Below are 24,974 nucleotides of genomic sequence, written 5' to 3' on the forward strand. Positions count from 1 at the left end.
TTGAACTTGGTCAGGGTCATAGGTTCAAGCCCCACATTGGGTGTAAAGATTACTAAAATAAATTTTAAAACTTTATTCTTTATTTATTTACTTTTCTAAATGTTTATTTATTTTGAGAGAGAGCATTAGCACAAGTGGGGGAGAGACAGTAAGAGAGAGGGAGAGAGAGAGAGAATCCCAAGCAGGCTCAGTGTTGTCAGCACAGAGCTTGACATGGGGCTCAATCCCATGAACCCATGAGATCATGACCTAAGCCGAAACCAAGAGTCAGATGCCCAACAGACTGAACCACCCAAGCACCTCTAAATAAAGAAACTTAAAAAAAAAAGAAAAACACTAGTCCTCTGCACAGTAGGTGCCCCAGTGCACGGGTCAGGGGGAGAAGGTTCCCAGTGGCTGGGCCCTCCTGTAATCCCCTGTCATTCCCTTCCTGCAGATCAACATGTACCTGCTGTCACGACTCCTGTTTGCCCTGTGCCGCCTCGGCGTGGAGAAGGGCTACATTCCCGAACCCAGGTGGGACCCTTCCCCTTTGCTCACTGGGATAGTGTGGGGGCTGGTGCTGTGGCTCTTTGAGTACCACCAGTGCACTCTACAACCCTCACTGCAGTCCTCCATGACCTACCTGTATCAGGACAGCGATGTATGGCACGATATCTCAGACTTCCTCCTCTACAACAAAAGCCTTCCCTCAAAGTAACGTGCTCCCAAGGTGCTTATGGGGGCATCTGCACCCGAGATTGGCTCCATCGGTGAATCCTCCCAGTGGATCCTTCTTCTCAAGATCATGGTTCTCAGACTCCAGATTCTATTGTCCCAGGGTTCCATTTGCTGAAGCAAAAGCACTGATTTCCAAGTCCCGTTAGGTACTCCCAAGCGGTGGACCAAGTGGCGATTCAGGCTGTGGAGCCTTGGACATGATTCCAGCTCTGCTGCTGACTTCTGTGAGACCAGGGAAAGACACCCCCTCTGGGCATCACAGGAGGGCCCTGAAGTCTCTTACTGGTGTGTACGGTCTTCAATCATTCTTTTTTTTTTTTTTTAATTTTTTTTTTTTCAACGTTTATTTATTTTTGGGACAGAGAGAGACAGAGCATGAACGGGGGAGGGGCAGAGAGAGAGGGAGACACAGAATCGGAAGCAGGCTCCAGGCTCTGAGCCATCAGCCCAGAGCCCGACGCGGGGCTCGAACTCACGGACCGCGAGATCGTGACCTGGCTGAAGTCGGACGCTTAACCGACTGCGCCACCCAGGCGCCCCGGTCTTCAATCATTCTTAAGTAACAGAGTGCTCCTTGCTGGTGGGCAGTGGGTTGCAAATATGTTTTTAGAAAATACTATATTCCTTGCTCAGGTGTTCTTTTGGAGAAGCTCTAGAATTCCACTGTCCAGTGGAAGCACAATGGGATCCATATATGTAATTAAAGCTTTTCTTAGTAGCCACATTAAAAAAAGTAGAAAGAAACAGGTGAGATTAATCTTAATTATATATTTAACCCAATATTTCTAAAATTTTATCATTTTAACATGTAATTAATATAAAAAGTAACAAGCTATTTTACATTCTTTTTTCTTGTACTAAGTCATCAGAGTCACGTATGTGTTGTATGCTTATAGCATGTCTCAATTTGGGCCAGTCATTTTTCAAGTGCTCAGTCAGCCACATGTGGCTAGTGGCTACACAGATATAGAACACTTCTGTCCTTACAGAAAATTCTAGTGGACAGTGCGGATACAGAGCTGGGGATATGGGTTTGAGTCCCCACTCCACCACTATGTAACCTTGGGGAAGGTACTTAACCTCTCTGAGCCTCAGTTTCCTGTAAAATGAGGATAATCATAAAACACAGCGGGTGTCCTCATTGAACTTGTATAACTACAACAGCTGCTATTACTACTAATTACTTCCATTTAGTGAGCTCCTACTTCCTCCCGGTGCTTTGCACATATTATTTTTAATCCATGCAGTGACCTTGCGAGTATGTATTCTGATCCTCATTTCACAGATGTAGACACAGGATCAGAAAGGGGAAGTAACTTGCTGAAGGTAATACAACTAGTATGATGGCCAAATCAGGGTTTGAACCCAGAGCTGTCTGAGTTCAAAGCCCATGGGTTTTTTTTCAGTGCCTTATGTTAAATTTAGAAACCTAAGCTATGCAAACGTTAGCTGGTTATAGGATCGGTTCCAGGCCGGGGGTGCAAACTCAGGTGCCCACAGGGACCTGGCAAGGGGCATAAATGAAAATGTGCACTAGGGAGTGGTGGGGACACGGTCAACTGGAGACTCACGGGCCAGTCTGATTTTAAAAATCAGTGTGCTGGATAAATCAAACAGGTCTCCAGGAAGATTTGGTCCATGGCCCACCAATTTGAGACCCTTGGTCTAGTAAGAATACTTCAGTCTCTTTTTATATTTTAGAAATTACTAGTAGAAATGTGCACATGAGTCACTGGTGATCTTATTAAAATGTAGATTCTGACTCAGTGAGTTTGCGGTAGGGCCAGACGTTCTGCACTTCTCACAGGCTTTCAGGTGCCGCTGGTGGTGCTGCTGGTCTAAGCCATACCTTGAGTAACGAGGCAGTAGGGAATGATATGCAACCAGCCATTATCCCTTGTTACAAGTGAGGAAACTGAGTCACAGAGCTGTTAGGTAATCATGGTGGCATCACATCTGATGCCAATAGCAGTGTTCTCAGCCATGGTGTTGTACTACACGTTTGGAGAAGGTGATCTGGAAGGTCTCTGAATTCACTCTGTGGAGGCTGAATGAGATCCCAAGGTTACGCGGGGGAGAGGGGTGGTCATCAGCAAGCAGATGCTGGGGGTGCTGCACCCATATCTCCTCCAACTTACCACTTCACCGCACACCAGCCAACTTTTCCACCTGCCATCCCTGTGTCTCTGCCTGAAGGCCCTCTCTTGTTACTGGAGTCTGCTCTGTCGCCCCACAGCAGGTCTGGAGGATTACCACATCCCAGGAGCAGCCCTCAACCAATGACTGATGAATGCCCCCCCCCCCCCATTATCACCGGGTAGGGTAACTCCGAGGCACATGCTCCACACTGGCTCCCAGAGTTCCCCAGCGGGACTGAACTCGGGCTGCCCGCAGTGGTCACTTGCTTGATAACACTCCCTTCTCTGTCTCCCTTCGTCATGCCCCTATGAGTACTTCCTGGAACCATTTCCCAAATAAACCACTTGCACTGAAATCCTTGTCTTGGGGTCTGCTATTGAGGAAACCCAAACTAAAATTGGCCTCCAGTGCAGCAGGTTGAGAGTCCGTATAACATGCCGACTGGGGACAGCAAAAGTGCCTGGGCTCAGTCAGCCCTGTTTCCTTAGGCAAATGGCTTAACCATTCTGTACCTCTGTTTCTTCATCTGTAAAATATGCATTCTGATAGCACTCCCCTCACAGGATGGCCTGGGGGATTAAACAACATGACGAATATAAAGTAAGCACTCAATAAATGTTTGCTGTTATTTCTAATATAGCATCCCAACGTAGGAGGAAGTGTGGTCCTAAGAACTGAGTACCCCCCACTTTTAGCCTGTCCTACCCCCCCCCCCCAGTTAAAGGTAGAGCCTTGGCTGTGTGCCTGCCTAGCATCCCCCCACTGCTGTGGGGGCCTGGCCGGCTACACCAGCGACTGTCTCTGCTCTCTAAGAATAGGTTTCCCTCACAGATGGCATCTCTCTGGATCCTGCCAGAGCATCTGGTGCCTCCAACTGCTCACTCCAGGGAAGAAGGCTGTGTGGTCCTTGCTGAGGAGCAGAGCTCTGGCTTCCAGCAGACCTGGGAGGAGTCCCCACTTGGCTCCCTCCTAGCCGAGCTTCCATTTCCTAAGATCCGTAAAACGAGCATTGCCAAAGGGCCCTTGGCACACAGTAGGCACTCTATAAATGCTACTTCCTGAAATAGTACAATGGTTTAATGTGTTTATTAAGGACCTGCCACATTCCTATGAAGTCTTCTGACACGTAAGACTATACAAAATAATTTTTCAGCAAAACTCACACAGTACAAAAGGTAGATCACAAGGAAAAGTCAAGTTCCTTCGTACCCCCAAGCTCCACCCTCAAACCCCCTCTCTTGCCAGGGGCATTCACTGTTAGCACTTACTAGTACAGCCTTTCTGAGATATTCTGTACACAGCCACCTATCTTTGTCTTGTGAGAAACGTTTAAAAAAGATTTTATTTATTTATTTTATTTTTTTTATTATTTATTTATTTTTTTTTTAATTTTTTTTTTCAACGTTTATTTATTTTTGGGACAGAGAGAGACAGAGCATGAACGGGGAGGGGCAGAGAGAGAGGGAGACACAGAATCGGAAACAGGCTCCAGGCTCTGAGCCATCAGCCCAGAGCATGACGCGGGGCTCGAACTCCCGGACCGCGAGATCGTGACCTGGCTGAAGTCGGACGCTTAACCGACTGCGCCACCCAGGCGCCCCCCCCCAAAAAAAAGATTTTATTTTTAAGTAATCTCCACACCCAACATGGGGCTCGAACTCACAACCCGAAGATCGAGAGTCACATGCTCCGTCGACTGAGCCATCCGGGCACTCCTGTCTTATGAGAAACTTTATATCACACTGTCATCTCAACAAGTCTTTGGCATTTCTTCCTTGTCCTCTGCGTGTTCCGTTTCCCTTTGATCAATAATCTCATATGAAAGTGAGCCCTTTCTCTGAGCTGCTTCCCACCCCAACTCTACCCCATCACCCCCTCAGGCAGGCTGTTACTGTGATCAGTGTAAAGGTGAACCTCCCTAGATATCCAGATATTACCATCGGTGACACCCCACGTTCAGGCCGATGGAGCTCCCAGTGAAAGGGAAAGGACAAAACTGAGGTTAATTTGGGGCCTTCTGCTGCTCCACTTTCAAATCAGAGATGGGTCCGTGAGGCCCATGTGAGAGCAATGATTCATAGGCCAAGATGCCAAGAAACTGCCTCTTGTGACGCTCCCTGCTCCCTGCTCCCTTCTACGTCGCAGGCCCCAGAAAGAATTCTAGAGATGGTGTTTCTTTCTCCATCGTTTGCTCGGGTTTACAAGAATCAAGCTTTGAACCTGATGCTCTCCTAAACCAGAACATCGTGCTGCACGCATTCCACCCCCCAGAGCGAACCCCATGTCGCCACAATCTGTGACTTCAGCTGGGCTGCTTTCTTTAACGAATTAGAGGGTATTTATAAAAAGAAACGTTATTTCTTTTCCCCTCCCCTTGTCATGTTCCAGATGGATAGGGAAAGAGTGTGTCTTCCTTCAGCCCTGAAGAGCATTTGGGTAAGAGGGGTTTCATTTTAACCAGAGAGTCTCCTGCAGGACTCGCTCATGAGCTACAGGCCGCAGGGGTCCAGGTGGACGACAGAGGGAAAGCTGGGCTCCCTTCTGGCATTGTTTTTAGAGACGCTTCCTCATGGAGGGTTCCCTGCTTTCTGCACCAGGTCTCCGTGCCCAGAGCTTTGCAGGTGTCACGATTTCACAAACAAGACGGGAAAACAGGCAAAATGGAAATGTAGGTCATAGGGTCTCCATCCAAAACCTTGTTCCCATTGCTTTTCCAGGCTTCCTCCGTCATACTGTCCTCATGGGCTGGATGTCAGCTGAGGGAAGGATCAGGGCCAGACCACATCAGCTCTTATGACTTTCCTTTTTAGGGGGTCTTTTTAATGTGTGTCATGAACCCCTTTGGCATCTGGTGAAGCCTATGGACTCTTCTCAGAATGCTGTATTTAAACCCATTAAATAAAATACATAGGAGGGACGCCTGGGTGGCTCAATCGGTTGAGTGTGTGACTTCGGCTCGGGTCATCATCTCATGGTTCCTGGGTTCGAGCCCCGGGTCGGGCTCTGCACTGGCAGCACAGAGCCTGCTTGGGATTCTTGCTCTCTCCTCTCTCTCTGCCCCTCCCCTGCTCACGCTTTCTGTCTGTAAATAAATAAATAAATAAATGAAACTTTAAAAATAAATAAAATACATAGGATTATTGGGGTGCCTTGCTTGCTTAGTCAATGAAACATGTGACTCTTGATCTTGGGGTTGTGAGTTTGAACCCCACATTGGGTGTACAGATTACTTAAAAATAAAATCTTGGGGCACCTGGGTGGCTCAGTCGGTTGAGTGTCCGAGTTTGGCTCAGGTCACGACCTCACAGTTTGTGAGTTCGAGCCCCGCATCCGACTCACTGCTGTCAGCATGGAACCTGCCTCAGATCCTCTCTTCCCCTTTCTCTCTTCCCCTGCCCTGCTCTCTCTCTCTCTCTCTCTCTCTCAAAACTAAACATTAAAAAAATTATTTTTAGGGGCACCTGGGTGGCTCAGTTGGTTAAACGTCTGACTTCAGCTCAGGTCATGATCTCGCAATCTGTGGGTTTGAGTTCCACATCGGGCTCTGTGCTGACAGTTCAGAGCCTGGAGCCTGCTTCAGATTTTGTGTCTTCCTCTCTCTCTACCCCTCTACTACTCATGCTCTGTCTCTCTCTCTCTCTGTCTCTGTCTCTGTCTCTCTCTCAAAAATAAACATTAAATTTTTTTAATCTTTTAAAATAAAATCTTAAAAAATAATAAAAATAAAATGCATAGGATTACAAAAGACAAGAATTATATTGATTATAGAGTTAATTATCAAAATATTTTTAAATTTGTGGGGCGCCTGGGTGGCGCAGTCGGTTAAGCGTCCGACTTCAGCCAGGTCAAGATCTCGCGGTCCGTGAGTTCGAGCCCCGCGTCGGGCTCTGGGCTGATGGCTCAGAGCCTGGAGCCTGTTTCCGATTCTGTGTCTCCCTCTCTCTCTGCCCCTCCCCCGTTCATGCTCTGTCTCTCTCTGTCCCAAAAATAAATAAACGTTGAAAAAAAATATTTTTAAATTTGTGATTTAGTATTATACGTTCTTTTTTTAGCACACTAAATAAATAGTAGCAGATCTAAAAGTGTCATGATTTCACAGGTGCATTAGGCATAAACAGTACCTCCAGATCCGGCAGCAGCTGTGACAGGGCACTGATGTAGTTGTGGTTTCTGTTGCTGGTAAAGTCCTGGTGCTGCTAATTTGCCTCTGGTCTGTTGCCTGCATGGAGTTGAAGGAGATGTTACATTGCAGTCAGAGGCTGGTGAATTAATAGATGTAATATTTTTTTCCTGTCCAAGTTCCTGCAACTTGGGTTCATGGGTCACAGATTCAGAACTTATGTTTGAGAGTGACCTCAGCCTGACCACATGGCAGCTGTCCTTAACCTAGCCCTGAACACGGGAATAATAAAAGTACTGGGTGATGTTGTCTGAGTCTCTGCCAGTACCAAGTACCTGGTGACATTGGACGCTAGGACTCGGCAATGGAAGAAGCCAGCTCCTGCTCACCGGGGGCTTAGAGTCAAGGGAGGGAAGGCTGGCACATGAATACACAAATAAGATAATTTTGGAGAGCAGTGGGTGCTCTGAAGTCAACAGCACAGGGCAGTGTAATAGAATGACGTGGAAAGGGAGAACAAGAGGGTCTGTTTTCCAGGGAAGGCCTCTCTGAGATCCACGGTGAGGAGAGAGCAGAGATACAGAGGAAGGGTGTTCCCAGCACAGGATCTGCAAAGTGTGCAGAGGAGGGAACCAGCTGAAAGCATTCCAGGGCCTGGCAGGAGGCCCGTGTGGCTGGGACAGAGTGCAGGGTGGGGGTGCGCTGGAGTGCTGGAGTGAGTGTTGGAGATGGAGGCTGAGAAGCTGGCTGGGCCCATCAGGCAGGCTTTGTGGGCAGAATAAGTGGTTTGGGTTTTCTTCTAAGTGTTACGGGCAGCCTCTGGCAAATTTAAGCAAGGGAGTGATATGATGCGATTTACATTTTGGAAAGATTCTTCTAGCTACAAGTGGAGAAGAGTGTAGGGGGCCAGGTTGGCAGTAAGGATCCAGTAAGGAAGTTACGTCATGGTCTGGGTGAGAGACCATGGCAGCCTGGACCAGGGTGGGGCTATGAGGTGGAGAGGAGTGGACAGATGTGGGATGTAATTTGGAGAGAGACTTTGTGGCCCAGGGCCGGGGGCGGGGGGAGCAAGAGGGGTATAGTGAATGACCCCCATGTTCCTCCTCCTTAGGCCTTGCCCCCCCCACCTGAGAAAGGAAAGCCCTGACCTTGCCCCCCCACCCTTGCCTCCTCAGCCCCCTACAGCCCTGGGGCCCCTGGCATGCGGGCTTCCCAGCTGGCCCCAATTGTTGTTACTCCCCAGGGAGTCATGGAACACACTCCCCCTGCCCCTTTCAGCCCCCTCTTCCCAGACAGGGCCAGGCCCTAACAATGCCCCCTCAGCCAGCCAGTGGCCTGGACACAATGCCCCTGATTCGGTTCATTGCCAGCTCTAGGAGGCCTGCTGGGTTTCCTGGCCTGTTTGGCATATATATAACTCTGGCTTCCAGCAGGGATTTTTTTTTTTTTTTTTTTTTAACAACAACAACAACAACAAAAATCCCTGGCTCCTCCTTTCTGAATATCTTAATATATTAGAAAAAGCTTTTCTCTTCCTATCCTGAGCCCTCCGTACTCCCCTCCCTAACCGCACTTGCCATGTGCCTGTCAACCTCCCCCCCCCCCGCCCCCCCCCCCCCCCCCGCCCCGACCAAATGCAGGTCAGCAGGTGTCAGCAAGAAAACGAGAGAAAGAAAGAAAAGCCGCTTGCTCCACCATGGCCAACCTCGAATGTGCTGGTGATGCTGAAGATCATGAGAATAATCTGAGGGCTTGTGACATGGCAGGCACGGTGCCCAGCGCGTTTTGTACACTAGATCTCACTACTTCTAAGACACCATCAAAGATGAGTTACAACATTATTTTGAGCCCCTGAGAAAGAAAGGAGCTACCAACGAAAAATTTAGGACAGGCCATTGATTGTATGATGCACCTCAGTTTCAGAGGTATTAAAATATGGGGGGGGGGGGTCTTAGAATCCATGGAATTATGAGATCGCCTCATCTACACACCTCATTGCCCTCTGAACATATTTTTCTCCTTGTCTTTGTGCCTATCTGTGCCAACCAGAGTTTGGAGGGCAGTGCAGGGATTGCCTGATGAAAACTCTCCCAGTCTGCAGCCTCCCTAGAACGATTTTCCTTGCCTCCTTGAGAGGAGATGTAGGCAAGCTGCCTCAGTGGTTCATCTTTCATTCCTAATAACAGCTGACATTTACTGGGCCCTCTCTCTGTGCCAGGTACTGTCCTAAGCACTTTAATGCCCCAACAGCCCTATCAGGTAAACACTATTTTTGTCATCCTCATTTTACACATGAAAAAACAGAGCCCCTCCCCTCTAAGGGTCCCTTACTGACACTGCAGCTCTGGTCCGGGCAAGCACAGCTACTGTGTCTGGTTTCCCCCCTCTCCTTGGAAAAGCATCATCCCTTCTCAGAGGTTGGAGATGATGTAGAGAATGGAAGTGACACTGGGTGAGCTTTGAAGGGAAGAGAGGTCCCCAGAGCCTGAGTTCAGTGGGTAGTAGGGTTTGGGGGAAGGGAGGATGGCTTATCAACCTGGGACCTGTCCACTTGCACTGTTGTACCTTGAACCCTCTGACCCACACCCTACTGAACTATGGACTGATGGATGGACCAAGAACTTGGCCAAGGCCATCCAGCTGGGCAACTGTTGGCTGGCACCAAGCCCCGTGTCTCCTGTTTCACCATGAATGCCCACTTTTTCTGCTCTTCCACGCCCATGTCTTCTCTGCAAAACAGAGGGGCTGTGCAGGTGCTAGTTAGTTCCTCGACAGTAAGAATATCACTAATGCTAGTTAACATTTATTGGGCGCTTACTCTCTGCCAGGCACGGGCATCAGGGATTGCAAACTCAGATGGCAGGGCAAGTAAGGTCACTAGGTGAGGCAAGCCATACAGGGACTATGGTGGCCTAGAGGGTCAAGGCTCTGGTGAAATGGGGCAACAGCAATTGCTCAGCACTGTGATGGCATGGCTAGTGTTGCCAGATATTACGGTTTTAAAGGAAAGCCAGACATTTGAATTTTTATATAGCATTTTCCGGTTTAAGAAAATTTTAAACTAATTCACAATTCAGGGGAAAAAAAAAAACCAAAAAACAAACCTGTGGGCAAATTAAACCATACCTGTGAGCCAGTTTGCAAATCCGCTTGTTTGCTTATTTAACCCGGACACCCATCCTATGAAGGAGACTTTGCCCCTTTTTGTACAGATGGGGCGAGCTCTTTAAGAGCATAAATCATCTACTCAAGGTCATCTAGCCAAGCCACGTAGTTGGGGTCTGACTCCTGCAGCTTGCTCCTGTGTTTGATGGCCTCTCAGATGGGTAAGAGGCCTGTGTTCAGACACAACCAGAACTGGCATGGTGACAGAACATCTCCAGGGACAGCAAACTGTCAGTCAGAGAATTCAGTGTAGCAGTGAGGGATCATTTGAGACAAATGTGATGTTGCAGACATAAAATTCCCCACCTCCCTCTGCCAGAACTCAACAATGGATGTCTCTGTGCCCCTTAATAAAAGTCAGTCACCACAGAATCATTTCTCCCAATTATGCACTCCTTATAATGATGGGATGTTCATGTTTGGAGACTTTTTTTTTTTTTTTTTAACCTAAGAATGTATGTTTAGGTGAGGTGGTGTATGTGGAATAAATAGCCTTGAATTATTTGTGGTGTTTGTCAAACTTCTTAATGAGCATATTGTACACGTTCACGTAAATAATTCTGACTCTCCCACTGGACTGTGAGCTCCAGGTATGAGAGATGGGTCAGTTTTGCTTCCAGCTGTCTCCCCAGCACCTAAGCGTAATGTCTGACAGAACTGCTCAATAAATATCTTGTAGATTGAATGTCTGATACAATTGCTCAATAAATATCTGTGGAAGTGAATTGACTTGTCCAGGGTCACACAGACCAATGTTCCCATTTATATCCACTTGATTTAGAAGTTCATGCTATCACTTCTGCACAATCCTGCCTCTTGGAAAAACTCAAAGGAAAGATGTCTCCACACTGAGGATCATGGGCCCAGGAGCTTCCACACCTTTGGACTCTTTTAGAGTTAGATGTTGGTAGAGATGTGATGATGGGGGTGAGCGCCTACTAAGTTAGGCCACTATCCATCATAATACCTTTTGGAAACCGCACATTATAATCTTGACAGACCTGAACCTGGCTCGTGGGGTATTTATAGGGGGTCTTGAGGTATAAAGTGCAGGCCCTAGGGTTTTGCCACGGAACAGGCTAAGTTCTCATCTCATTTCTGCTCCCTGACCTTGAGCTGCGAGTGGCCCTCCCTGAGCCTCCTTCTTCCTGCACCATGTGGATAAATAAGCTTCACTTAGGGGATTATTGGTTGAAAGGATATCATCACTGGAAGTGGCTGCCCAGTAATTGTGGATTTTTTGGAAGCCTACCAGCCAGAAGAGAACTGTTGATGTTGAGAACAGCCTTATCAGTATCTCCCAGGCTTGAGGCCAAGGGGCCCATCTTTCAGGCCTTTGCTGCTTTCAAGTGGGTATTAATAGATACAGAAGGACCTTATCTCTTCCTTGAATTCACACTGGGAATTCTGGTCTTCCCTCCTTTCTGCTGCAGCAGGACAGGAGGGATTGTGGGAAGAAGGGCACATGATTCTACCTGGGAGGTTGGGTACTTGAATACTTTGGGGAGAGCAGGGCTTTGGTAAACCTCTAGCTTTGACCTCACCAAGCATGAATAATAGCCTTTCATCTGCTAGGTAAGCTCATGCCCTTTGGGCCTCAGCTTGTCCATCATGAAATGGGGCAATAACAACATCTGTCTTCCTTCTCCAGCAACCAGTACAGTGCTTGGTGTATGACAAGTGCTCAATAACTGTTTGTTGAGTGACTATTGGGTATGAGAGGACTTTACAAAGAGAATGTTGCTGTTATTGAGACCCTTTGGGAAGATATGGAGAAAAGAAACTCCCATCTGGAATGGGACTGTTGCTGATTTCTCTTACCCTCTGTCAGAGTCTGGCTTGGTTATTTCAAATGAGACCTACCATTCTAATAATGGTGGCTTATCTGGGGAGAAGGAACAGGATGATCCCATGGCTGGCAATCCAGCATAGGCCAGATTCTATCACTGGCTGGCATCACAGGTCTCTACTCCCGAATGGGCCTCAGTTTTCCCATCTCTACAGCAAGAGGCTTGTGCAGTCTCTATGGTCCCTTCCAATGCTGACACAATCTAAGATTTACAATGAGCAATTTCAAAAACTGCTTAGGAAACTCCTGCTGCTTACCTAAACCACCTCATAGTTTATAAAACACGTTCAGCTCCCTTATACTTCTTATCCTCATGGCAAGCCTGGGAGAGGCCAAGGTAAAGCGCCCATTTTACAGATGAGGAAACTGGAGCTGAGAATTGTCCTCAAGGGGCTATAACTTGAGGCTGCACCACACATTTTGGTTATACAGGTATACTATTTGTTCTCAAACGTGAACCTGCATAAAAATCACCTGGAATTGAGGGGTGGGGTGGGTAGGGTAGTCCTTGTGAAAGTGTAGATTCCTGGGCACTTCAGAGACTCTAAATTGGCAAGGCTGGGGTGGGCCCAAAGGTAACAAGTGCCCAGGTAATTCTGAAGCCTGGTGCCTAAGGACTACTCCTGGAGAGACAGGGCCTCCTTGTTGTATGCTGGGTAGCTTCAGGCATCAGGCTGTTTCTTTCCTAACCTTTCTCAGCATCTGCTCTGGGCCGACCAGTGTTGGGAGGAGGCCCTAATGGAGCTCCCTGTCTTGGTAGGAGAGGCAGATGGAGAAATTGAGTGTGTGGTCAGTGCTGGAACAGAGGCAGCATTGGGCAATGGCGGCAGTGAATATGACTCTGGAGGGGTCTCTGGAGGAAGTCATGTTTATTCTGGGCCTCAGGATTTGATCCTTGTTTGTGTATTACTTGTTTTGTTTTGTTTGTTTTTTTTTTCCCCTGTGGGTCATCCCCACCAGATGGCAGGCAAGTTCATAGAAATGATCAAGTCTCAGATCTCTGCCCTCAGAGCTGGCACAAGGCCTGGCACAGAGAAGAGGACAATATTGGTTAAATCAGCTGACCTGAGCAAAGAGAAATGGCTGATGGAGAGGTCACAGGGCCTCAGGATTAAATGCATTTTCATGCTCAGCACCCTCACTTCCTCCCTTTGTGAGATCTAACATGGAGTTAATGGTGGAAATTCCTCATCATGTTGTAAACATTTGTTACCTCTGTTCCTCTCCTCCTCTTTTCACTAGACTGAGCTGTTCAAAGTCTGAACTAGGAATGAGGCACAAAGCAGACTCTCAAAACGTTTGTTGAATACAGGAGTGAATGAATGAGTTCAAGGAGAAGCTGTGCATTGGCTATTGAAGATTCCAGCTAAAAGGGGGCTTATAGGAAAGCCCCAAGCTGTGTTGAGCCAGATGTCCCTCCCCATTTTCTAGCAGCCCCCTTCTGCTCAAGCTGACAAGGACAAGGCAGGTGCAGGATTTGAAAGTAAATATATAGGTGGGGCAAGTTGAGGATGGGAGCAGCAGCTGGGACTTTGGAGATGGGCTTGAGAAGCTAGAAACGCGGAACAGCAGCAGCTAGTTATCTAGACCGAGCTTGTTGGGGCTACAGGTGGAGGAATCTGGGGGTCACGTGAGGTCTGCGTATGGTGAGAAGTGTAGAACGGACCCTCTGTCCTAAAGGTCTCCACACACAGGGATCAGCAGGATGCGATGAGTCGGGGCGGGAACCTGGCCACCACGCCTGGGGTAGGGACAGTCCCCGCTGGGGGCGGGGAGTGCGAAACCTCCTGGCACCGCCCCGACAAAGCCTGCGCGCGCCCGGTTCCGCGATTGGCCGCGCCTCCTCGCGCCGACGCCCCGTCCCGCCCACCGCCGCCGGTCCGGTGCGCTGCAGCCAACGGGTGCTGTCGCCGTCGCCCACGTCACAGTCCAGACAGCCAATGATGGGAGCGCTCCGCGGCTCGTGGCTCTTTCGCGGCAAAAAGGATTTGGCGCGTAAAAGTGGCCGGGACTTTGCAGGCAGCGGCGGCCGGGGGCGGAGCGGGATCGAGCCCTCGCCGCGGCCTGCAGCCATGGGCCCGCGCCGCCGCCGCCGCCTGCCACCCGGGCCGCGCGGGCCGTGAGCGCCATGGCCGTGGCCGGGGCCCCCGCAGGCGGCCCATGCGCGCCGGCGCTGGAGGCCCTGCTCGGGGCCGGCGCGCTGCGGCTGCTCGACTCCTCGCAGATCGTCATCATCTCCACGGCGCAGGACGCCAGCGCCCCGCCGGCCCCCGCCGGTCCCGCCGCGCCCGCTGCCGGCCCCCGCGACCCCGACCTGCTGCTCTTCGCCACGCCGCAGGCGCCCCGGCCCACACCCAGCGCGCCGCGCCCTGCACTCGGCCGCCCGCCGGTACGGACAACACAAGGGACACTGGGCCGAGTGCGCGTCTGGACCCCCGTGCTGACCCGGGCGGGGCGCGGTTTTTGGCCAGGAGGCAACGGGGGCGGGGGAGGGGGGTGGGCCGAGGCTCCCGGGCTGGGCGGGGCCGAGCCTGGGTTGGGCCTCCGGGCCCCGCCCCGGGGTGCGGGGTGACCTCGGGCCAGTCCCCGTTTGCTTCTGTGCTCTGGGCCTCGGCTTCCCAGAGCCGCTCGAGGGTCAGACTCAGTGATAATAATGGCCCACGTGTATTCAGCTGGCGCTGCCTGTATGCCAGGTCTCTGGCAGACTTGGAGCCAGCTAAAACTCACAACCATGCTGTGAGCTCAGTGTTGTCACTGTGCCCATCTTGAATTGAGGCCCAGAGAGGGGAAGTGACTTGCCCCCGGTCCTACGGCTGCAAGTGGCGGGTCAGGGATTTGAACTGAGGCCTGCTGGCTTCAGACCAGAACTCGTGGCGGGGTAGTGGCCACGGCGCCTTGGGGAGGTGAAGGGGGGGTGTCCTGGAGCCAAACTTTTGAAGAGTCATTGAGGAGACCCTCCTTCCTGCCTAGATGCTCCACTGCCAGGTGCAGGCCTGGGCCTCTGGGGACAGGCCTCCTGGCTGGGAGGCCTTCTCTGCAGGGGCGGGGTGGTTGGGCCAGCTGCTGATCCCCTCCCTCTGCCTGTCCTTCCATCTGCCACCCTCCACCCTCACAGGCCCTGGTTGCCATGGAACCTCATTAATGAGACAGGCAGACCCCTAGGCCCCCAGGGAAGTACTGGGTGGGCTGGGCCTCAGGGAGCTGGAGTGGAAGCCCCCAGTGCCCGGAGAGAGGAAACATCCCAGGGAGATGCTCTGATAAAGTGCTGCTGGAGCAGCAAGAGGCTCATGACTGGGGGGGCACAGAAGAGGTGGCTGAATTACAGGGAAGAAGGGAGTAGAGGCCCAGAGCTTGGACCCGTGGGCTTCAGGACAGGGTGTGGATACCAGTTTGACTGGCAGAGCCTGTGGGTGAAGGTGGGGCTTGGGAGGCAAGCAGGGGCCAGGCCAGCCTGGCAGGATGGGGTCTCAGCAGGGGGCTTGGAACAAGTGGGAGGGGTGAGGCAGAGCCCAGGGCAAGGAGGTGGAAGCTGTCCAACTGCTTATGGGGGCCTGGGTGGCAGCTGGTCCCTGAGGCATCCCAGCAAGTCTCCCCTAACTCCCTTGGCCTCATGCCCAGTTCTGCCTTCCTTCCGGAATCACCAAGATGCTAATAATAATAACAATAGGAGCCACCATTGTTTTGAGACTGTTTTGTGTGTCAGGCTCTGTGCCAAGCACTTCACCCAATTAATTCTCAACAACCATCCCCTTTTACAGATAGAGAAGCTGAGACCCAGAGATGGTAGGTCATTCAGCTTAGTGAAATGGTGGGGCCAGTCCAAACTTCCTGAGTTAACCAATTAACCACCGAGATGCCTTGCCTCCTGGAGATGCTAATAGAGGGCGAAGGAAGTTCACAGACCCTTCTAATGGGTGAAAGAAAGGAGGAGGATTCTACCAGGGGTGGGTCACCTATATCCCAGTGGCCTGTCTCTGCCGGTGCCAGCTTGGGTCCTGGACATGAAAACTGCATTTAGCTGACTGATAAGTACTTAGCAGGCCTGGGGCTGTAGAAGCTGAGCTCCACGCTCAGAGGGACTGCCAGAGACTGGGCTGAGGAAATGCCCTCCACCCCACCCCCAGTGGTGTCAGAGGCAGCCTCTGTGAGCCTGAGCATTCCATTCATTCAGCTGTTGTTGAGTTAGTGAACACCCAAGAGGTACTAGACACAAGCAACTAAAAACCTCTGCCCTCAACAGGACTTAAGTGATAGTAGCCACTTCCTGTCAGTGGATGGTAGGGGCGAGGGCTGGCACCATCCTGGAGCTAAAGCCCAGAAACATGGGCCCAGCTTTTGCCCTCCAATACCTCCCAATTCCTGTACCTCTGGGTAGCCACTGGCCATATGAGCTGTGGCCTCCACTGACCCTCTGCACTGGCATTTGTTTGGGACAGTCTTTGAAACAAGCTACAGGTTCAGCTTCTGCATCAGTGAGCATTCATTGAGCATCTCTAGTGTACAAGTCTCTATGCAATTCAGCCATTCCTCCAGGCCCTTCCTGTCCACCTCTATCCTGTCATGGCTATTAAAAAACAAATTAAATATAATGCACATTTACTGGGGTGCCTGGGAGGCTCAGTTGGTTGAGCCTCCAACTCGAAATTAATTTCTATTTAGGTCCTGATCTCTGGGGTGAGATTGAGCCCCACGTCAGGCTCGGCACTGAGCTTGGAGCCTGCTTGGGATTTGCTCCCTCTGATCCTCCCCCATGCGTTACTCCACGCGTGTGCGTGCTCGCTTTCTCAAAATAAACATTTAAAGAAAATACACATTTACTACAGAAAAAGAGTTAGACTAAAAAGTTGAAGGGGGCAGAATGCCAGCCCCATCCATTTTTCCTTCTGTTTTCTTTTCCTAAGCCTCTTTTTTTTTTTTTTTAAGGTGGTTGTGACAGCTTTCTGTTTCTTAAATTTCAAAAATTGTAGTTTTTCCTTTATTTCTGTGTTCAAACAGTGGATCATCCACACCTTACAGATATGGTAACAGTCCCCCATGATTGTCCCCCACCCACACACCATACAGAGCTGGCTCCTAGAATGGATTCTAAAAAATATTTTAGATATTTAGAAACTGGAGAAAAATGTTTCGTGAGCTTTTTAGTCCAAAAAGGGATCATACAAATGCATTGCCCTCTAACATTTTTCTTGTCATTATGTCTTCGAGAGGATTCTGTGTCACCCTGCCTCAGTCCTGGACAGCTGTGTGGTATTCTAAGGGCTGAATGAGCCACACTTTTTGTGCCTCCCCTTCCACCGATGGGTATTTGAGCTGTACAGATTTTTTTTTTTTTGCCAGTGTTCTGTGTTTCTTCACCTCTACCTTCCCAGGCCCCTGTGCTAAGATCTCTAGAGAGCAGTGGTAGAAATTGACATTTTCTTGAGGCCTTGGTTTAGGGTGTGGCATTGACCTGTCTTCAGGGTGGGGCAGGGGCCTGCAGAACAGGGAGAAGAGGAGGGGAGGGGTGCCGTTGGCAGGAGCATGCTAGGTTCAGGCGCCAGGGGCAAGGCTGGAGAGGAGGTACATTCTGGTTGGCTTTTCGGGGCTAGGTTCTGGACTAGGCTCTAGGGAGGCAGGACTCATGGTAGATAGGAACGTGGGCTCAGTGCCAGCCTGTTAGGACTCATCCTGGCCCTACCTCTCACTGTCTGTGCAACCTTTCCGAGGTACAGTTTCCTCGGGCAGTGGAAGTCATCATGGCCTCTGCTTGCAAGGTCCAGGCAGAAGCTTTGATGACCGAATGCAGGCAAAGCAATGATTTAGCAGTACCCATTACACAAGAGGCACTCAGCATATGTGAGTGCTTCTGTCCCTGGGACACCTGAGGGAACCTGTGAATGTGCAGTCAGAGGGAGGGTCTGTGTGGAGGTTCATATAATAAACAGTAGTTGATGCCAGGCACTACATCCAGTGATTATTTAGGCCCAGTGCCTGCCTCCGAGGGGGCCCTGCCCTCCAGGTGAGACAAACACATCTGCAGAAATTTGTATTGAGAGATAATGTGGGGAAAGATCAGGTATGAGGCACTTCAGTGGGCAAAGGGACCCGGTCTATTGCAGGATCAGAAAGTGATGGGGAAGGTGCCTGCCCCCGGAGGTGGAAGGAATTGGTGTGAAGAGTAGGAGGGAGGGAGGTGAGGGCACTCCCGGGAAGGAACCAGTATGGGCTAAGGCTTAGAGACCTGTCTCAGCAGAAGTGCAGGTGGAGAAGTGGCAGAGGTGGACACTAGGGTAGAGAGGGACAGATGGAGGTGGGGAGATGGCTGAGTGGTCCACATGGGAGGAGATAGTGGCTGTGGTGATGGGCTTTCTTGGCAACTTCATGTGATGAGGGCATGGCTGCCGAAGGTTCTAGCTGGGGTTATGTGTGAAGGAGGGGTATGGCTGGTTTGGGTCAGGCTGCACTTGAGAGGCCTGTGAGACTCCATCCTCCAGTGTGGGTGACTAACCCGTGGGGTGTTCTGGGTGGAGATCCTGGCTCAGCCGCTTCTGGGCGGTATGACATTGGGCCTCTCTGAGCTTCAGTTACGTTATCTGTAAAATGGGGCCATTATTGTGCTGCTAGTCCCACAAGACGGACTGAACATGCAGAGCATGTGTGAGCACCAGCTGCCGCCATGTTCAAACAAAAACCAGAGAGAGGAGGCAACTCGCCCGAGGGACCTATATCCTAATGGCATAAAAACAACAAACAACTAATACAATACCGTATGTGAGCTATACTAGAATTGAAATTAAAAGCTTAATTAAAAAAAAAACAAACAAGCATTTATTATCACACAGTTCTGGTGGGGTTGGAATTCAGAGGAGACTTAGCTCAGTGCCTCTGCCTCAGGATCTCTTCTGAGGTTGCAGCCCAAACGTCCGGCCAGGTTGCAATCATCAGAAGGCATGACGAGGGTTGGAGGACCTGTTCCCAGGCTCACCGGTGGTGCTACTGCAGGAAGCCTCGGTTCCTTGTCCCCCTGGGTCTGTGTGACATGGCAGCAGCGGTCCCCAGAGTGAACGGTCCAATTCGGAGAACAAAGAGGAAGCTCCAGTGCATCTCAGACCCCGTCTGAGAAGTGACTGGTCACCACTTCCATCATGCTGCTCATTAGAAGCAAGATACCAGATCAGAACTATATTTAAGGGGAGGAGAATTAGGCCCTGTCTTTCGAAAGGAAGAGTACCAAGAAATATGCAGACAGGGGCGCCCGGGTGGCTCAGTCGGTTAAGCAACTTGACCTTTGCTCAGGTCATGATCTCACTGTGCGTGGGATTGAGCCCCGCTTCGGGCTCCGCTCTGACAGCGTGGAGCCTGTTTGGAATTCTCCGTCTCTGCCCCTCCCCTCCCTGTGCATGTGTGTGTGCATGCGTGCTCCCTCGTGTGCGCGTGTGCTCTCTCAAAATAAATAAAAAAAAAAAAAAAGAAATTTGCAGACATGTTTTTAAACCACCACAGGCCCCCAGGGAGGTAGTGGTGGAGCTAGAACTTGAACTCGGGTCTTCTGCCCTCCACTTGAGTGATCTGTCCTGTGTGGTAGGATTGTGTCCCCTGGGATCCCTCACACACTTAGATGTCCTGGTAGAGAAAGTGGGGCAGGGGTGGCCCAGGAGCACCAAGCCCTAAATTAGGTCTATTCTGGCCTCACTTCTGGTTATTGGGCATCATCCCATTGTTTCTATCACAGGTAAAACGGAGGTTGGACCTGGAAACTGACCATCAGTACCTGGCCGAGAGCAGCGGGCCAGCCCGGGGCAGAGGCCGCCACCCAGGAAAAGGTACCCACAGAACTTGGGCTGGGGCAGGCCCCCTGACCCGGCCCAAGTTGGGGGTGTGGACAGACAAATATGCTTGCAAAGTGAGCTCTGGCTGTCAGGCCTGGACCTGAGCCAGGCCTCTGGAGGCCCTGAGGGGCAGCTGGAGTGGCCGCCCGGCATGGCTTTCCAAACCCTGGGGGGTGGGGAGTTCCCCAGCCAGAAAAGGAATGCCATGTGGTTGGCAGGCGGCAGCCCCAGGGCCTCCCTGTCAGCTTTGCCAAGGGGAAGGAGCCATCTATCCCTCCCACCCCTATCCCTCTGCCCTGCATTGCCAGGAAGGCTGGCCTGCCTGGGGTGGGGGGGGTGCTGAGGGAGCCACCTCGCCTGGACCCCCAGGTGTGAAATCCCCAGGGGAGAAGTCACGCTATGAGACATCGCTGAATCTGACCACCAAACGCTTCCTGGAGCTGCTGAGCCGCTCAGCTGATGGTGTTGTTGATCTGAACTGGGCGGCTGAGGTGCTGAAGGTGCAGAAACGGCGCATCTATGACATCACCAATGTCCTCGAGGGCATCCAGCTCATTGCCAAGAAGTCCAAGAATCACATCCAGTGGCTGTAGGTACCAGCCAAACAGGAGGGCAGGCAGAGACTGAGGCACAGGGCTGGACCAGCCTGGAGGAGCTAAGAGCAATACCCACCGTGGCTGCCCGCATCCTTGTCATATAGCTGGGGAAACTGGGGCTTAGGGAGTAGAGGAAGGTACACAGATCTCACACATGCAGCTTAATGCACCTTCATGTATTTCTTTGCCTGGGGAGCCACCATCCAGATCAGGATAAAGAACATACCCAGCACCACAGAAAGTTCCCTGTGCCGCTTCCCAGTTGTTGCCCACCCCTCACACCGTTAGGTGATCACTCTTCTGCCCTCTGTTGCCATCAATGGGATTGTCTAACACATCTGTTTTGTTCTTGTTAATTCTTGTTTTATTTTTCTCCTCTCCTCTCCCCCCGGCCATCCTACTCTCTCATTGACACATCTGCCTTTTCAGTTTTTAGCAGATGATTCCATTCTGCATCATTTTTTTTCTTTTTACTTGACCACATGTCTTGGAAGTGCTTCCACGCCTGTACATCGATGCATTCTCATCCTTTTATACAACTTTATAGTATTCCACAGTATGCCTGCACCATCATTTACTTATCCTGCCCCCTGTGAGGGATATGTTGGTGTTTACAGACATTCAGGCCCAACTTTAGACCCCTGCCAGTCTGACTTGGAGCCCAGTTCAGCCCTCTGCTGCTTCCCAGCGAGAAGCCAGACCCAGAGAGGGACAAGGGCTCACTTAGATCTCACAGAACAGGCAGCAACAGACTGGGTGCTGAGGGTCTGGGCTCCTGGGCCAGGAGCTACAAGCCCTCTCTTTGCCTCCTGCAGAGGCAGCCATGCAGCAGTGGGGATCGGTGGGCGGCTTGAAGGACTGACCCAGGACCTCCGGCAACTGCAGGAGAGTGAGCGGCAGCTGGACCACCTCATCCATATCTGTACCGCCCAGCTGCGGCTGCTTTCTGAGGACTCTGACAGCCAGCGATATCCTTGGATCTTTGGGATGGCCCCCATGGAGGACAGGACTGGCGGGTGGGCGTCCCATCCAAGTGGGACTGTGAGGTTACCCTGGGCCCTGGATTCAGGAGAGGGCTCTGGCTTTGGATGCAAGTTCTGGGCTCAGCATTTACTTGTTGTTATGCTGGACAAGTTACTTAACCTCTCTGAGCCTCAGCTTCATCTGTAAAAGGGGAAAGTAATCAATTCTGAAATTGCACAGATTAAAACAAGAAAACTTAGTACAAGCAATAGTAAACATTTATTTGGTAGTGATTCAGTACATGGCCATAGCTTCATAGCTAGAGATCTAAGTTCTTGTTTGTCTTTCATCTAGAAAAATGTAACTTATTTTTAAGATTTTATTTTTAAGTAGTCTCTGCATCCAACATGGGGCTTGAACTCACAACCCCAAGACTAAGAGTTGCACACTCCACTGACTGAGCCAGCCAGGCGTCCCTAGAAACTTTATTTTCAAATAAGGGGTTTGTTTTGTTTTGTTTTGTTAGTAAATACCCAAATTATGTTTAAAAGTTTTGGAGACAGCCACCAATTGACACCAAGATCATGGGTCAGAATAAATTCTCAGCACCAGGCCTGGAGTTGTCTTACGTAACTTACATGAAATTATTGCAGGCAACCATCATTACTTTGGGATTAGATGGGTAGAATGGTCTCACTGTACAGATGTGGAAATTGGGGCTCAAGGTGTGAGATAGGCCCAAGCACCAACTATGTGCCAGGCCCTGGGGTGGGGGATGGAGAGGACAAGAGAGACTAGGTAGGTGTGGGCTCTTATGAATCCTCTGGGTGGGTGGCCCCAGAGGTCATAGATCACGTGGTCCTTGACTCCACCAACCCTGGCCTACGTGACCTGCCAGGACCTTCGTAGCATCGCAGACCCTGCAGAGCAGATGGTTATGGTGATTAAGGCTCCTCCAGAGACCCAGCTCCAAGCCATAGACTCCTCAGAGGTGAGACTCGGGACTCCAGACCTGACCAGGACAGGCTGGGGTGGGCTGGTGGTCAGCTGAGCCTCAATATACCCTGCCTGCTGCCTCCACCCAGACCTTTCAGATCTCCCTTAAGAGCAAACAAGGCCCCATTGACGTTTTCCTGTGCCCTGAGGAGAGTGCAGGCGGGATCAGCCCTGGGAAGACCTCATCCCAGGGGACAGCTTCTGGGGAGGAGGACAGGGCAGTTGACCCTGCCACCACAGTGCCACCACCATCATCTCCCTCCTCATCCCCTGCTGCGGATCCCAGCCAGTCCCTGCTCAGCCTGGAGCAAGGTGGGTGAAGGGTGGGTGGCTGGGTGGGGTGGGTCTGGGCTCCTCTCCCAGCTGGGCGGGCAGGCGTGACAGCCCCCTCTGCCCTCCCCGCGGGCCGTCCCCGGCCTGTGATGCTCCCCCATCTCCCCAGAACCTCTGCTTTCCCGGATGGGTGGCCTGCGGGCCCCTGTGGATGAGGACCGCCTGTCCCCGCTGGTGGCGGCCGACTCGCTCCTGGAGCATGTGCGGGAGGACTTCTCCGGCCTCCTCCCCGAGGAGTTCATCAGCCTGTCCCCTCCCCACGAGGCCCTCGACTACCACTTTGGCCTTGAGGAGGGTGAGGGCATCAAAGACCTCTTCGACTGTGACTTTGGGGACCTTACCCCCTTGGATTTCTGACGGGGCTTCGGGGGACCAGGGCCTCCTGAGATCCCACCCTGTCTCTGCAGCCCTGGAGCCCCCTGCCCCTGGCCGTCCCCCCAGCCCGATTGGAAATGTTTAATTTATACCCTATCTCCCCTATCTCCGGAAGCTTCTAGCTCTGGAGTCTGGCTATGGCCAGGAGGCTGAGCAAGCCAGGAAGGGAAGGATTCTGTTTGTGGTGTGTATGTGCATGCACCCAGCACCCAACATGTGTGTACACGGGGTGAGTGGTGTGTGAGCATGTGTGTGTGCATGTACCGGGGAATGAAGGTGAACACATCTGTGCGTGCACTGAAAACACGCCCCAGTGTGTCCACGTGTGTGTGCATGAGTCCATGTGTGCGCGTGGTGGGGGCTCTAACTGCACTTTTGGTCTCCTTGCTCCAGGGGCCCCACGAGGCCCAGGGTGGCCACCTGCCCCCAGAATCCTGCGTGCTGACCAGGCCAGGTGGAGAGGCCTTGGCCTGCTTGTTTGCAGGACAGCGAGAGCACTTCTGTCGTCTTAAAAGGTTTTTCTGATCGAAGCTTTAATGGAGCGTTATTTATTTATCAAGGCCTCTTTGGCAAGCCTGGGGCACCAGCTAAGGGTAGGAAGGATGTGGGACTGATGCCCCAACTCCCTATACGCCTGAGCGAGGGCGGGGGTCCCTAAGCTGTAATTTGCCCCACTCCGAAGGAGCTGAGGCCTGAGCGGTTTATTTATTGGGATACTGAGGGAGGGAGACAGACTGACTGACTGACAGCCATGGGTGGATTGAGGGGGTGGTCCCTTCCCAGGGGGTCACTGCAGGACCCCATCTGCCCCCCCAGGATGGATGTGAGATGGGAGAGGTGAGTGGGGGACCTTCACTGACAGGGTGGGCAGGAGGGGTGGGTGAAGGGCTGCTCCTAGCCCAGACCACAGGGGCCCCTCCTGTGGCATTTGAAGTGCCCCCTCTACCCCACTTCTTGCTCTGCCCCACCCTCCAATCTGCACTTTGATTTGCCTTCCTAACTGCTCTGTTCCCTCTTGCTTTGGTTTTAATAAATATTTTGATGGTGTTTGGGCTGGGTTTTGGGACTGTGTTCTGGGAGCAAATCTGAGAGAGGGAGAGGTAAAGGTTGCTGGGAAAACACCCCTTGTCTACTTCCCCACTCCCTGCCCCTGCTTGGTTTCATTTCATTTGAGCCTCCCAGCCACAAGAAAGGTAGACTTCATCACCATTTTTATCCTAACTTAAAAACTGATCCAGTGAAGTGGTAAGTGAACTCCCCTCCCTTTCCCAGTCCCAGAGAGGCCACTCTGATTGCTGTGTTCCTTCCAGATGTTTCTGGGCATTTATAAATTTGGAACAAATAATTACAACAGGCTGATTATGTGTCAGGTTCTTTCAGGTTCTGGGGACACATTCCCTGCCCTCATGGGACTCTTGGGATCTGTTGGAAGAGATCCAACAGACACAAATGGGAAAATCAGAGGGTTTCCTGGAAGAAGTGATGCTTGAGCTGAGAGCTGTAGGATAGTTACCTGAGGAGGAAAATAAGAACCCACTTAGCAGACAGGGCATTGTGGTCAAAGGCCCCAGGGCAGGAGAGAGAGGGGCACAGAGGACCTCAGAGAAACCAGTGTGGAGTTCTGACGTGAGGGCTAGAGTGGAGAGAAGTTCAGTGTTGGGGGTTATTCAGGGGACAAGGACTCACTCGTGAGCCTGAGATAGCAGTGGCATACCCTGTTTTATATTTTAAAAGCTCCCTTTGGCTGCTATGTGTTGGATGAACTGAAGAGGAGCCAGAATGGCAGAGGGGAGGGTAAAAAGGACTGAGTTGAGTTTGAAAGGGGAGAGGAGGGTGACTGGGAGGCGATCCGCACGGATCTGTTTAACCCTTAGGTGAGCTTTCTCTGAGCCAGGTCCTATTTTAAGCCC

The 24,974-nt window shown here is 51.3% G+C and overlaps 2 protein-coding genes across 7 annotated transcripts in view; both read left to right on the forward strand.

Annotated features, from left to right (window-relative positions):
* Positions 1-20,185, forward strand: part of PXMP4 (peroxisomal membrane protein 4) — a 34,583-nt gene extending 14,398 nt beyond the window's left edge. For 2 of the 6 annotated variants that reach the window (XM_045444868.1, XM_045444862.1), the window contains one exon: positions 437-1,025. In XM_045444868.1, the coding sequence (XP_045300824.1) occupies positions 437-548 (112 nt within the window). In that variant the 3' untranslated portion in view covers positions 549-1,025. Of the gene's footprint in view, positions 1-436; positions 1,026-5,576; positions 5,777-8,619; positions 10,870-19,704; positions 19,796-20,170 lie in introns of those variants that run through there. The other 4 variants (XR_006703237.1, XM_045444865.1, XM_045444863.1 and 1 more) reach the window with 4 other exon arrangements.
* On the forward strand, positions 13,996-24,111 carry E2F1 (E2F transcription factor 1). Its single transcript, XM_045444861.1, has 7 exons — positions 13,996-14,382; positions 19,705-19,795; positions 20,171-20,390; positions 21,213-21,365; positions 22,237-22,351; positions 22,446-22,668; positions 22,799-24,111. Exons 1-7 carry the CDS (start codon positions 14,122-14,124, stop codon positions 23,044-23,046), a joined length of 1,311 nt encoding a protein of 436 aa, XP_045300817.1. The 5' UTR covers positions 13,996-14,121; the 3' UTR covers positions 23,047-24,111.
* Positions 24,112-24,974: the final 863 nt, after the last annotated feature.

The sequence above is a fragment of the Leopardus geoffroyi genome, chromosome A3 (assembly GCF_018350155.1).
Source record: "Leopardus geoffroyi isolate Oge1 chromosome A3, O.geoffroyi_Oge1_pat1.0, whole genome shotgun sequence".
Taxonomy (NCBI): Eukaryota; Metazoa; Chordata; class Mammalia; order Carnivora; family Felidae; genus Leopardus; species Leopardus geoffroyi.

Bases quoted from the DNA above. Each gene is read 5' to 3' on its own strand.
- E2F1 (XM_045444861.1), top strand. From the start codon at position 14,122: ATGGCCGTGGCCGGGGCCCCCGCAGGCGGCCCATGCGCGCCGGCGCTG. The intron at 19,796-20,170 runs GTACCCACAGAA...CTGGACCCCCAG, and splicing joins AGGCCGCCACCCAGGAAAAG to GTGTGAAATCCCCAGGGGAG. The intron at 21,366-22,236 runs ATATCCTTGGAT...GACTCCACCAAC, and splicing joins GAGGACTCTGACAGCCAGCG to CCTGGCCTACGTGACCTGCC.